Raw genomic sequence first — 14,016 nt, 5'->3', positions numbered from 1 at the left:
TTCATAGCACGGAAATGTGCATTGTAAATGGAAAATCTTGCTCATAATCTGTTGTGCCTAATATTTTCTTTTTCTTCCTCTACTACTCATGGCCCCGAAAGTATGTTAAGTAATATGAGTCATACATACTAAATACATACAAACACGTCATCCGTTTTTGAAACGAAAAATTTTATGAAAGCATACTTTTGGGAGTTTTCACTTTCCTAAAGAAATGCAATCATTTCGAAAGATTAAGTATTGTTTTGCCAAAGAAAGTTCGAAGAAACCAGAAACAGGCAAGTAGCTCTGTAAATGCTAAATGGCAGTTTTTGCAACATATCGCACAAATAGAACATATAGAGTAGAATTCAATGCACGTCGACTTCTTCTAAAAATAGTTGCACTTTCCATGCTTAATTTCAACGTATCATTACGCACAACGATGCTACATTGCCGCAAGTTGTGATAGTTTAGGTCAATGTGTGTAATTTGTACACAAATTCTTTTAATTTTTTACTTAGTCTTTTATTTATACCATTCTATGTACCAATACCATCTATTCGGATTTTCTTTCAGAAACCCCACCCCATTTTATTAAAAATACAATATAATTTAGTATTATTTGCTTTTTTCGAACTTTAGAAGCCAACTGACTTTATTCAATTAAATAAAAATACAATTCAATTTCACGGATCCCATTGAACATCTAAGCAGTCATATTTGAAAATTTAATTTTCATCTACTTCAGCTTCTTGCTCTTCTTCGAATTCGGCATCTTCATCAGCAGTTGCTTCTTGATACTGTTGGTATTCTGAGACCAAATCGTTCATGTTGCTTTCCGCCTCAGTGAACTCCATTTCGTCCATGCCCTCGCCTGTGTACCAATGCAAGAAAGCTTTCCTACGGAACATAGCAGTGAACTGCTCCGAGATACGCTTGAACAATTCCTGAATAGCTGTCGAATTTCCAATAAATGTGGCAGACATTTTTAGACCTCTTGGTGGAATATCGCAAACAGCAGTCTTCACGTTATTTGGAATCCATTCGACAAAGTATGAGCAGTTCTTATTTTGGATATTCAGCATTTGCTCATCAACTTCCTTCATTGACATACGTCCACGGAAGATGGCAGCAACAGTGAGATAACGACCGTGCCGGGGATCGCAGGCAGCCATCATGTTCTTGGCATCGAACATCTGTTGTGTAAGTTCTGGCACGGTGAGAGCACGGTATTGTTGAGATCCTCGTGATGTTAGTGGAGCAAAGCCAGGCATGAAGAAATGCAATCGAGGGAAAGGAACCATATTCACTGCTAGTTTGCGTAAGTCAGCGTTCAATTGACCAGGGAATCGGAGACAAGTTGTTACACCAGACATTGTCAATGAGACTAAATGGTTCAAATCGCCATATGTTGGGGTGGTCAATTTCAGAGTGCGGAAGCAAATATCGTACAAAGCTTCATTATCAATACAGTAGGTTTCGTCTGTGTTTTCCACCAATTGATGCACGGAAAGGGTAGCATTGTAGGGTTCCACAACTGTGTCTGATACTTTAGGTGAGGGTACGACTGAGTATGTATTCATTATTCTGTCGGGGTATTCTTCACGAATTTTTGAGATGAGTAAAGTTCCCATACCGGAACCGGTGCCACCACCCAAGGAATGTGTCAGTTGGAATCCTTGAAGGCAATCGCAGGATTCAGCCTCTTTGCGGACGACATCAAGCACGGAGTCGACCAACTCAGCACCTTCTGTGTAATGGCCCTTCGCCCAGTTGTTTCCGGCACCAGATTGTCCGAAGACAAAGTTATCTGGACGGAAAATTTGTCCAAAGGGTCCCGAACGCACTGAATCCATAGTACCAGGTTCCAGATCGACAAGAACTGCGCGTGGTACATATTTTCCACCGGACGCCTCATTATAATACACATTGATGCGTTCTAATTGCAGATCACTATCACCGTGATAGGCACCAGTCGCATCAATTCCATGTTCGTCCGAGATGATTTCCCAGAACTAAAATTAGATAAAACAAAAAACAAAACTCATTGATTAAGAAAAATTTGTTACGAATCGCTCTCATTGATTACTAAAAATATAAATATTGAATCTCTAATCTCAGCTTTGAAGCCAATTATAAAGATCTATATGCATACAGACACACATCCACACATAACATATACCACCTTTCTCATCTATATTTGCCTACGTTAGCATATACCATTGTATTGATTTGTATACATATGTATAAGCATATATGCTTGTATGGGCGAACGAATAACTAAAATTTTTTCACTATTACCATTTATCGCTAACTTTTATATGTATAACAGCAGAACTTGTTTACCCACAACCATGTTTAGCATTTTTTAAGTGATGAAGTCATCGCGGTAAATCATAAAAGCCAAGGCGATACGTGGGCAAAAGTCTGTAGTCTGCAGTTGGTCACATTTATGCACAAACAAGTATGCATGTGTGTATACATATAGAAAGCTATGTAACAGCATAAATGAAGTATGTACATATCACAAAGGTGTGTAACAGCATAGGCGTACGAAACAAATTGAATGCGGCAAAACACTTACGTCACCAAATCTTAGATTAAAGTAGGAAAATTAAGACTGATTTGAAGCTTACGTCATTTTTTCGACAAATATCAAGGTGTGGGCGGTTAAATAGTATTTTCATTACAACATATACGTAAATACATATACATATGTGGGTGTTCCAATTAAACAAATGAAGGCTAGCCTGATGTCTATAGACAACTATTAAGTGTACCATATCGCATAAACCAACCTCTTTTCTCTAGTTCCTCCCTATATATAAAAACATACATATTTACATCAAAGAAAATTATATTCGTCAACTTTTCCTTTTCCACCATATTCAATACATAAAATTTCTTCTGTGATGATTCATACCGGCAAATCTGTTGTACATAAAAACTAACACGAACTCTTCGTTCTAGTTCTAACCTCTACAGCTGCTCATATACACACACAACTTATACAAAATGTCGACGTCACTCAATTGTTACGAACATTTTCGGTGAAAACGCTACCTCGGTTCAACTTCTAATTGGATGTGTTTTCAACTAATAGCTATATCTGAAGATATTAGAGCCAGAAATAAACAAATTTTCCTATAGAATGAAATATTTACTGCAAATGTATTCAATCATTTGAATGTGACCTATGTATATGTAGCAACGCCGGCAGATCAATTGCTGTTTGCGCAAACTTCACTGAAAAAACTGTACATTGTGCTCATAAAGAGAACACCTGGTCGATAAATCCCATTTCTATATCGAAAATCCTTAACCATAGCTATTTCCTATCAGATACACATACACATATACACCATATACACAAATCTAACAATTAAATATGTATGACCCGGAAAATATTGATTTCTCCTCTTATATAGTATTTACATATATGTACCTATCGGTACATTCTACAAATGTACTCAACTTTTCAAACATCACAAATTCCAATTTTTTTTTTTTTTTATTTTTTAAATTTAATAACTTACCTTAGCTCCAATCTGGTTACCGCACTGACCAGCTTGAATGTGAACGATTTCTCTCATTTTGTACAATCAAATTTAATACACTTTCAACTTAATACAAATATAACTTTCGCAAATTCCCAACGATGTTTGTTCTTCAAACAACTGATTACTGCAAGCTATGGTTACTTTCTAAAAACAGCAAGCGCTTCTACCGCCCTTTTTACCTATCAGACAACGCCCAATACGTCTTGCGTTGGCCGACGCTTTTTCACAGGGTTGCCAAAGTTTTTCACACCCCAAAAATTAAGCCACAACCGTGAATAAATGTGCGTAATAACAAATGCGCACGTTTTTCACTACAGAACTGTTGCATTTTAACATCTACAAACTGAACTAAAATTTACTTGAATGCTTCTATACTTACACACTGATTTCATTTCAATCCAAGATTACGATATTTACATGAAGCGATTTTTTTGTGAAAATTAATCTGATGTTTACTTTGAGGAAAGTGATTTTTGTTGAGCTATATTGAATCGCCTATAAAATCCTCTCGTACAAATGCTGCTTAATGGAACGTTTAGCATGCAGCATTGATGAATTATGATCCATATTGCAAAATATCTTTATCTATATGTAATGCCTATAACATATACTTTAAACTCCGGATTGGGGATTTATATTTGTATTTAATGCTTAACATATATGATATCAATTTGCGATATAGCGCGACAAATTTACAAATAAAATTAAATAAGAATACTAGCGATACGACAGGGTGCGATAAAAATATTACACAAGAAAGTAAATCAATGACAATACGACAGTTCGTAGTGGAAAAAATAAACAAATAGTATAATATGGCACTACAATACATTTTTGTGTAGTTGTATGGTACAGTGGATAAATATAATGGCTGAAGCCAAGTCTTTGTCCACCTGATCCTGCCAACGCAGAGGAGGCCTTACGGTGAGATACGGTTTACTAGACAGGACTAGTTTACTGGGTCCGCAGTCGGGAAAAACCCGAGTCAATCCCGTAACGTAGAACCGGCTGCAGAGGCCTTCCTCTTCCTCTAGTACCACCAGCAGGTACCAGATTGAATACTTTCAGAGCCGGAGCATTTGTATTCATTCGGAAGACATGACCCAGCCGACGAAGACGCTGGGTCTTTATTCGCTGTACTGTGTGAATGTCGGCGTAAAACTCATACAGTAGATTCGAAGTTACCTAAGGAGTAACAATTTTTACGAGCTCATTTTTTTCGGGGGCATGAACAGAATTGTGAGACTCGTCGGGTAAATCTTATTATGATAAAATTGACAAAGTTAATAATCCACACAGCACTGCAGTTATGTAAATACTAACGCGATACTTATTTTAATTTTTTATAAAGCATGTACTATCGGCGCGCAATCCAGCTAGACTTAAGGAATCCATCGATAGGAATCCCGATCCAAACATGAAATATGTACTGAACGTGCCGCAGCCGCCTTATGTCTAAGCTCACAGAATGCAGTTTTGAACACAATTATTTTCATTTTTAGCCAATTTAGTTTACGATTTCGTTTCTGTCTTAACCAGCTGATCACTTCTGACAAGTTCTTTTAAGAAAGCAAAGACCAAGAGTTTGAGCACAATAAAAATTTAAATGCGCAAAAATCTACAAGAAACTTAAAACGCTCACACAAAACACTCGCTTTTAAGTATTTGCAAAAAGTAGATTTATCACAAGGAACTATTTTGTGCGATCCCAACGTACAGATTTTCGGTAAAATAATGGCAAAAGCTGCAAATTATGTTTTTATTCAACGACTGAAAATTTTGAAATATTTGACAGCTAATGTTTAATTGAAAAATAGAGTGGTGCATATTATATAGTTAAAAATAGTTTTGTAATTATTTGCCTTCAAAGTGCCCTCGGGATCTTTACTATATAGTTTGGCATATTATAATATATATTTTTCTGAACTTCACTTAAATGCACAAAACATACACTCACATGCGTGTTTTTACTTATTTTTATACTTGTATTCGAAATATTTCAATGAAAATTAAATGCAAGTGCTCTTTCATCACTTTCCAATTTTTAACGAGAATAACAATTCATTGGAATTGAAAACAGTACAGTGTTGCCGGATAACTGTAAATGAAAATAAAATTACGAACAAAAATTAAGTATTTCAGTTCAGTGTTCTTAATGAGGATGAGGGTTATTGTGCATCCCTACTACACACACGCATATGACATTTTAATTTTTGGTCTAATGGTTTTGAAGTGGAAAAGAGTTCTATACAAAAATACCATGGATGGCGTAACCGGAGTTGGACTGATGAGGGTTATTTTTTTTAGGCGCAGCCGAAAGCCGCTCTTGCGGGAAAGCCAATCTACGCAAAAGTACTATGATGACATAGCCGGAGGTTAATTGCCCACGCGGAATGGAGTTCTATGCAAAAATACTGTAGATGGCGTAGCTGCAGTTGGACTGATGAAGCGCGACCGAAGGCCACCGACGCGAAGTGGAATTTAAGATAGGGATACACCCCTCTTTACAACATTTTTTTCAAGGCACATTATATATGTAATACACATTGTACTAAAGATTTCCCAAAAATTTTAAATTCCGCCCTTGGAAAAATGCAAAATGCTAAAAATTTACGGAAATAAATATTAAAACTATGTTCCGAAAATTAAATGAATTTCAATTATTGTTAAAACCATTATTTTATAAATTTATACTATATTTGCTTTATAGGACATTTTAAATTTCACTAATTAATTCTCTGCTTTATTTTGTTCACTTTTCTATTTTCTTTTTTATAGGCCGTTCTTCTTTCTTCTTTTTTCAATTTTATAGGCCGTTGAAATATTGAACAAAACTGATGAGCATGTTCGTATTCTCATAAGACGCGTTTCAGCTTGAGGAAGATTTGCTAGAATTACACAAAGCTAGAAGTTACACAAAAAGCGTCCTTGCGGACAAAAATTTCGTAAAATTAACTTAAACATTCTCAGTAAGAAGCTATGAAATTTTTTCCGAAGTTTTCCTTCCGTCAAATTCATGAAAGCTGTTAAATGATGTGCAGTGTTTCATTTGTAAATAAAAATTTAATGCTGAGGCAAAGAAAGATACTTTTTCTTTAGTATGATGACAAGCAATTCGGTGGCATGTCTTTTTTATCAGAGAGGTTTTTTAACATAGCCAACCGAAAGTGTAAATATGGCGTATTCAATCATGTACATCAGCTGATTTTGCATTTACATGCATTTACAACATTCTCCAAGATTTAAAGATCATGTTTATATTATCTATGATGTTTATGCTGTTAAAACATTATCTATGGTTAAAACATAAACAACGAAATCGGGAAATATCTTGGTAGCTCATTAAAACTTTTTCTGTAAATCAGAAATTTCATAAAAACAAATTCACGATAGAACTTTCGAATAACCAATACAATTTCAACAAGCTCGGTGTGGAAATTCTTATTAGCTTAAAGTTTTCTGATTGCGGTGTTGTACAATTTACTCGTCTTCATCCCGCGCTTAAATACTACATTCACTATTCGTTCCCACGACAGTTGGTTCTGCATAACCGGAACGACCCGGATTTATATCCGGCCAAGGACAGTCACTTCAGCATCATTTTTTATATAAGCACAGGGAAAGTTTATGCTGCTGCAACAAAAACGACAACAACTATATTCACGATTTCCTTTATACATATTCCTTTATTGTATCAGATGTTTTGGCTTAGCGATGGATAAAAACGTTCTATATTTTTATATTCCAATATAAGGTTATATCAAGAAAAGTAGAATTCTTTTATTATATATTAATTTATCGGAAACTTAAATTTGAATAGTGATATTAAAGTAGCATTTGCTTTATACACTTTTCCTGTTTATTTCAGGAGGAACGTAATTTTCATCGACCACTCTAGGTTTTTTCTTCTTTCCGAACCATTTCTTGGGATAAGTTTTATTCTTCTTGAATATTTCAAGATCGACTAGTTCTTCGTTTTCAAAATACCAAAGTTTTTGCTTCTTCTGGGCCACGTCGGCTAATATTTGCTCAATACGTTCTTTACGTTGATTAGGAGGCTCAGTATTTACATTCTTTTCCCTTTCTACAACATCTTGCTCTTTCCAGAACGTATACTTCTTTTTTTGTTCTTCAATTAGTTTGCCTTCTTCTTCCTTTCTAGCCGCTTCTAAAAAGGCAGACAGTAGGACATCTAACGTGGGTGAGTCTGCTGTTTGTTCCAAACTCGAATTTATTGCGTTTGTTATCTTCTCATCAACTTCACCCATGTTTTTTAACAAGGTTTGGCTGTATTGTAATGTGTCCTTACAAAAGTTGATATTCTTCCCATCCAGAAGTGATAGAGCCAAATCTTTTTTATTAACTAATAAAGTTCCTAATAATTTGAAGTTTGCAGTAACATCATTCGAGTTCAATTCTGCTATTCTACAGATAGCTCTTCCAATCTGACCAGCAAAAGTTGTATTGTCCTCGGTATTTCGAATAAATTTTACACGTACTTTAATCTAAAAAGTTTATTTTTTATCAATATACTTAATACTCGAATATTTTGAATGAATACTCACCTCATCCGACTTTTTTGTTGGTTTTTTTGTTTCTGTAGCCACTGGTGCATTGATTTGCTCAATGTTTTGCTTCAAATATTCCAAAAATGATTTCAAAATCAACCCCACAACTAGTTTATTTTCCAAAGTTTCCTGTTTGAAAAATTCCAAACCAATTTCCGTAGCAGCCAAATAATTCTGTTTTTGTAGAAAATGGTTTAGAAGATAGCAACCGAGGAAGTTGTCTATGAATAGGCCACTTTCCAGGCGGTTCTTCAAGAGAGGTAGTAACTCATCTATGTTTTCATGATCAATAAAATTCCTGAATATAGCATAATTAGTGGCCTCGAATGTAGCTGATTTTTGTGGCTCTGAACGCAACTTCAGTAATGATTCACTGAATTCGTTGTTTCTATTTTCATCGTGGGCAATGCCATCGACTATGTCAATCTGTATGATGCCTTGCGCAGCTAGCCCTTTGGATCGAACATTGTTGACGTGCGAAGAATGTATATCGAAATAACTTAAAGCACTTTTGTATTCATTTGATAAATAATTTCTATAAATTTGAAAACCGAACTTAAATTGCGTGTGAGCTATTCTTAACCTAAACATCTTGATCTTGTATCAATTCAAATCGGCGAATTTGATTATACAATAAGAAATGGAATACAACACAGAGGGTGTATATTGAGTGAAGTGCTAAAATAAAATTATGAATTTACCAGTCGAATGGATCTGACGGGAATACTTGAATATGCGGAACAATCTGAAATATTGTATTTTTTTAGATTGATGTTATTCGCAAAGTTTATAGATATATATATAATATACTGTATTATCATAATTCCACAATGGTCGAATTACAACATATTTTCTAGAGAGTCCTTCTTCTTGGGAACAATTATGTTCTATCTATATTATTATAAGTTTATGATACAATTGAGTAAAAAGAATATTAACTTTAAAATGACGTGATTAAGATAATTTAGATTTTTCTTCATTGAAAACGGAAAGAAGCTTATAACGGTTTCTTAGATACAATGGATTTTTATCCTGTCAAACAGCATTTCTAAAACTTTTAGAACAATGTTTTAAGAAGAGAAATAACAACAACAAAAACTGTTAGTTTTATATTTTTTTATTCTTTCATTCCACTTTTAGTATTAGAAGCTGAAATTTTCTGTCATTACTATTATTTTTTAAAATATATATTATAAAAAATTATAAATGAGATTTGTTAGTTAAAAAACTGGTCTCAGTTTTCATATATTGCACATATAATAATTGCCAAACCTTTGGTTACTAACGTTACTAACTAGCCGCTTACTAACAGAGTGTGCTAAGTCACAAGCTACAGCCAGGTGAAAGATACTTTCCCATACAACAACAGCGGAGCATGGTTCAACTACCACACAGTTTCTCCAATCTAGATTTGACATGGGTAATACACTTTTAGTTTAGTACGTCATAATCGAGATTTAGGAGTGAAAACAAATTGTGTCAGTAATAAATTGGTTCTCGTTAATAGGAAAAAATAAGTGTATTATATTTATTATTTGCAAATGATTTCGGGAAAAACAAAAACAACAAACGAGGCGAGTCTTAATATCTATTATTATACCTATTTCCCTTGAGTTCTATATTTGGTTAGTACTCCTAATTAGATAGTTTTTGCTGTAAATTTCTAGCATTTTATCTAGTATACAATGCAGTGCATATTCATTTCTATTTAACTATGTATGTGCGTATTTACGTTACATACACGCGTGTGCGTTTGGGTGTATGTGTGTATACAGAAGCAAAAACTATTGTATTTACATATAAAATTTACTGCTATGTTGAGAAAGTTAATTCAGTTAGAGTCTCAGTTATATTAACAATAAAGAAGGGAATTCATAACTAATTAGGTATTAATATTGACTAATCATTTTATTTGTCTAATACGTATGTATGTATGTAGATCGAATCAAAACGACCGAGATTTTTACCTGTCACCACATTAACAGATGTCCAGGCTGTTCGCTGCGCCGAATTTCATCCGAATGGAAAATTATATGTTGTCGGATCAAATTCGAAAACATTTCGAATTTGCAAATATCCCCAGTTATCTGAACTAAAGTGGGTATTTACTGTTATTTAGAAAAGTCACAATCTTTATTATAAATTAAATTGTCTCTTTTATTTAACTTAGAAAGTTTCAGGAGGTGCAACAGCCCACTGTTTTATTTAAACGCACAAAACATCATAAAGGCTCAATTTATTGCACAGCATGGTCGGCGGATGGTGTATTAATAGCAACGGGCTCCAATGATAAGACCGTTAAGCTAATGCATTTCAATAATGATGAAACACAATTGGAAGGACGCGAGATAGACTTAACTATGCACGACGGCACAGTTAGGGATCTATGCTTCTTGGAAGATTCCATAAACAAATCTCGGCTGCTGATAAGTGGGGGAGCTGGCAATTGTAAAATTTATGTTACCGATTGTGCAACCGCAACACCCTATCAGGCGCTCAGTGGTCACAGTGGGCACATTCTTTCCTTATACAATTGGGGTGGTGTTATGTTTGTATCAGGATCACAGGTATGTATTGTATAATTAGACAAACAAGCGTTATCCCTTCTTAAATGTTTAAATTTATTATTTTAGTGTGAGTGTTAATTCAAGAACATACAGTATTGTGCAAAATAAAAGCAAATGCTTTAGAAATAAGACGGATTCATATTATGCATGAATGCATTATAAAAAATGTGATTGTGTATAGTAAATGATATTATGTATAGTAAATTTAGCTGTATGTACATGTATATGATTTTATAAAAATGTATGCATATGAGAGTTTTCTTTTCATATAATATACATTTTTTTAGTATATCATTTATGAGTTAAACCAACACAATCGGTAGTTTGATTTTGACTGACATTTCTGAAACGAGTTATCACATATATAACATACATATATATTTATAGGACAAAACAGTTCGTTTTTGGGATTTGCGAACCAACGAATGTGTAAACACTGTGGCTCCAATAACACTTCAAGGGTCTACCTTTGGCTCACCGGTAGCATCAGTATGTGTTGATCCTTCTGGGCGATTATTGGTCTCTGGGCATGAGGATAGTGCCTGTGTGCTTTTTGACATACGTGGAAATAGACCAATACAATGTTTTCAACCACATACGGCAGACATAAGGTATGTTATAAAGTATTTTAACTTTTCCTTACATGTACTGATGTATTCTTAACATTCATTATTCATTACAGATCGATACGTTTCTCCCCTTCGGCGTACTATTTACTTACATGTGGATATGACAACAATATTGTGCTTACCGACTTGCAAGGCGATTTAACCCTACCCCTCCCATCTGTGTTAGTCGCACAACACAGCGACAAAGCTATATCAGCACGTTGGCATCCGACTGATTTCTCCTTCCTTTCCACATCGGCTGATAAAACATCGACATTATGGGCATTGCCTCCGTTTTGAATGTTTCATTTTAACAATGTACCTTCCTACCATTAATTGAATATCGTCCATACATATATTATTATACAAATTTCCCTACACTTACCAGTGACCCCAACCTAATTTAAATACTCATTAACTTACCATTCTAAATATACCTACTTAAATTATTGTTTACCTTTTTATATTATTTATAAATCAAAATAAACATTGTACTTAAATATATACACATATATATAAATAATTGTTTCGGATAAATTAACTCTTGCCAGAAAATAATTAAATGCCTTATTGAAAAAGAATTAATTGATTTATATTTTGATAGGTCAGCAGCTATTAATAACGTTTGTATGAACTGATTTTAGTCTGGAATTTTTTGTACTTTTCTGTTCCGACCTGCGGATATGTTGTTTTTCACAAATTCTTAGCCATTAACTAGCGTTCATTTTTTGTTGCACGCGGGAACGAGTATTACAGACAACATACATCCACTTGTGCTCACATAATTAAGCCACTTCTTCGCTTTACGATATTCGGAATATTTTTCACGCTAAATTTTCTATAAAAACATAACAAAAACCAAACTTTTACAATTTCATAGAAATTTAACAAATTTCATAAAGTTTTCAACGTTTTGATTAGCATTTTTAGAAAACTTCTGGTATTTCAGCCTTATAGCCGATTTAATTTTAGTGCAAAAAAAGTAAGTCACCTAAAAATTGCAAAAAAGAACGCGAAATTGAAAAATTTCATTATACAGCAATTTAAAGGCCTCAAAACTTTATACCCGGGAGTGTTCTAAAATTTCCGATTAAAAAATTTGATGGCGATTTTATGAAATTCGTTAAATTTTGTTCAATGCTTGGAACTTTGATTTATAAGGTTTTTGTTATAAAATGAATCATCTTACAATATCTTAATAAAAAATTAACGAACAAAACCTTGAATGAAGATATTGCGAAAATTATAAGAATATAGCGACTTAATTATTTTAGCACAAGTACATGTGTCATCAGCATCCTAAGTTTCAATTTCACATTTTCATACAAAAACTGCTGATATGAGTTCAAAATTTATATTTATATATGTATGCATATGAAATATAAAACAGTCCTCCATTAACTAAAATAAGTAGGCGCGTATTTTATACATAAAAAAGGCGGAAAGCTTTGTTTAAAAAATCTTATATTTCCCCGTCTAATGAATACAAGCGTATTATTTACTTTTTACTATTAAGAATAATGCCATCGTATTTCTGTTGGAACCATTTCATGGCATCCTCCTTTGTAAGACGGTGTGGGAAACCAACTGTGCCAGACTTACGCTTCCTGTGTGCTACATTGTAGCCTGAAAGAGAAAATACAAATATTTAAGATTTATAGGATTAGTGGAAATAAATGCTTCTGTAATTATAGTTTAAATGTCTTGAACTAAATATTACATTTGCTCTGTTCATTGAATTAGTAATAACAAAAGGCTGGCGCATACATTCCTGACCACGCTTTTCAGCAAATTTAGTCATTACAGAGCTACACTTAGGTTTGTTGCTGTAATAGATATTTCACCATCTAATGTCTGTATGTCAAACTCAAATAAGCTAGCTATATTTCAAATCGGAATTAACCAATCGCAAAACTGCTCACACTTAATTCCAAAAACTGATTGTTGAAACTATACCGTGCAACTAACCAAAATTATGTTAGTCACATTAAGCACAGATGCGAATTATTTTAATTTATGCACATTACTGAGTGCCAGAGGCGATTGACCAACAGACACCTAATTAAGTGCAACAGAAACCCACATTCATGTCCACGCATTTATTTTTCTCACCTGGGCGACCCAAAACGACATAGAAGTCCAGACCATAAATGCCGATGCCAGGATCGTATTTGATACCCAAATCAATGTGTTCCTGAATACCGAAGCCGAAGTTACCGGTGGCAGAGAAGTTGTCGCGTCTCAATTCATATTCACGTACTTTCAAGCCGTGTTCCAAAATTTCTTCAGCCTTGGCACCACGAACTGTGCAGTGGACGGCGATTTTTTCATTACGACGAATACCAAAGGAACGCACAGTGTATCTAGCTTTTGAGAAGACTGGCTGTTGACCCGTCAGTTGCTCCAGCACCTAATTATTAATTGTTCACATTAATTATAATTGTTAGTTAAATGACAAATTTCGCATTACCTTAGCGGCACGGGTAAGTCTGTCACCAGATTCGCCAACGCAGATGTTTAGACACAGCTTCCTAATGTGAAGATCCCGCATAGGGTTCTTAGCAGGGTCGCGTTTGATTTTCTTGACATCCTTCGTTCGAGATTTTACATGAAAAAGAAACACCAATTAATCCACAAAAGCACAGTTGAATCGAAAAAATATGAATGTAATTTATATAAAGCACTAAAAATCTGGGAAAATCACAAGCCGTTCATGATGAAAATATATTAA

The 14,016-nt window shown here is 34.3% G+C and overlaps 4 protein-coding genes across 5 annotated transcripts; 1 reads left to right on the top strand and 3 right to left on the bottom strand.

Annotated features, from left to right (window-relative positions):
• Positions 1–593: 593 nt before the first annotated feature.
• Positions 594–3,708, bottom strand: LOC129243789 (tubulin beta-1 chain). The gene is made up of 2 exons (XM_054881101.1): positions 3,519–3,708; positions 594–1,997 (listed from the first exon to the last, which is right to left on the bottom strand). Exons 1-2 carry the CDS (start codon positions 3,573–3,575, stop codon positions 711–713), a joined length of 1,344 nt encoding a protein of 447 aa, XP_054737076.1. The 5' UTR covers positions 3,576–3,708; the 3' UTR covers positions 594–710.
• Positions 3,709–7,201: 3,493 nt separating this feature from the next.
• On the bottom strand, positions 7,202–8,781 carry LOC129245684 (uncharacterized). The gene is made up of 2 exons (XM_054884010.1): positions 8,108–8,781; positions 7,202–8,047 (listed from the first exon to the last, which is right to left on the bottom strand). Exons 1-2 carry the CDS (start codon positions 8,699–8,701, stop codon positions 7,385–7,387), a joined length of 1,257 nt encoding a protein of 418 aa, XP_054739985.1. The 5' UTR covers positions 8,702–8,781; the 3' UTR covers positions 7,202–7,384.
• A 581-nt stretch (positions 8,782–9,362) lies between these two features.
• Positions 9,363–11,858, top strand: LOC129244637 (WD repeat-containing protein 47). 2 transcript variants are annotated; one of them, XM_054882373.1, is made up of 5 exons: positions 9,363–9,530; positions 10,050–10,207; positions 10,281–10,677; positions 11,065–11,288; positions 11,360–11,858. In XM_054882373.1, exons 1-5 carry the CDS (start codon positions 9,486–9,488, stop codon positions 11,583–11,585), a joined length of 1,050 nt encoding a protein of 349 aa, XP_054738348.1. In that variant the 5' UTR covers positions 9,363–9,485; the 3' UTR covers positions 11,586–11,858. The 2 variants fall into 2 exon arrangements, with proteins under 2 accessions (XP_054738348.1, XP_054738349.1); XM_054882374.1 differs by lacking the exon at positions 9,363–9,530 and adding an exon at positions 9,541–9,684 and having other exon boundaries at positions 11,360–11,857.
• Positions 11,859–12,732: 874 nt separating this feature from the next.
• On the bottom strand, positions 12,733–13,905 carry LOC129246107 (60S ribosomal protein L11). Its single transcript, XM_054884655.1, has 3 exons — positions 13,756–13,905; positions 13,398–13,695; positions 12,733–12,911 (listed from the first exon to the last, which is right to left on the bottom strand). Exons 1-3 carry the CDS (start codon positions 13,834–13,836, stop codon positions 12,784–12,786), a joined length of 507 nt encoding a protein of 168 aa, XP_054740630.1. The 5' UTR covers positions 13,837–13,905; the 3' UTR covers positions 12,733–12,783.
• Between the last annotated feature and the right edge of the window lie 111 nt (positions 13,906–14,016).

Source organism: Anastrepha obliqua, chromosome 4 (genome assembly GCF_027943255.1).
Source record: "Anastrepha obliqua isolate idAnaObli1 chromosome 4, idAnaObli1_1.0, whole genome shotgun sequence".
Classification (NCBI taxonomy): Eukaryota; Metazoa; Arthropoda; class Insecta; order Diptera; family Tephritidae; genus Anastrepha; species Anastrepha obliqua.
The sequence above is the reverse complement of the archived record's forward strand: the minus strand, read 5'-3'. Positions and strand labels throughout refer to the sequence as shown.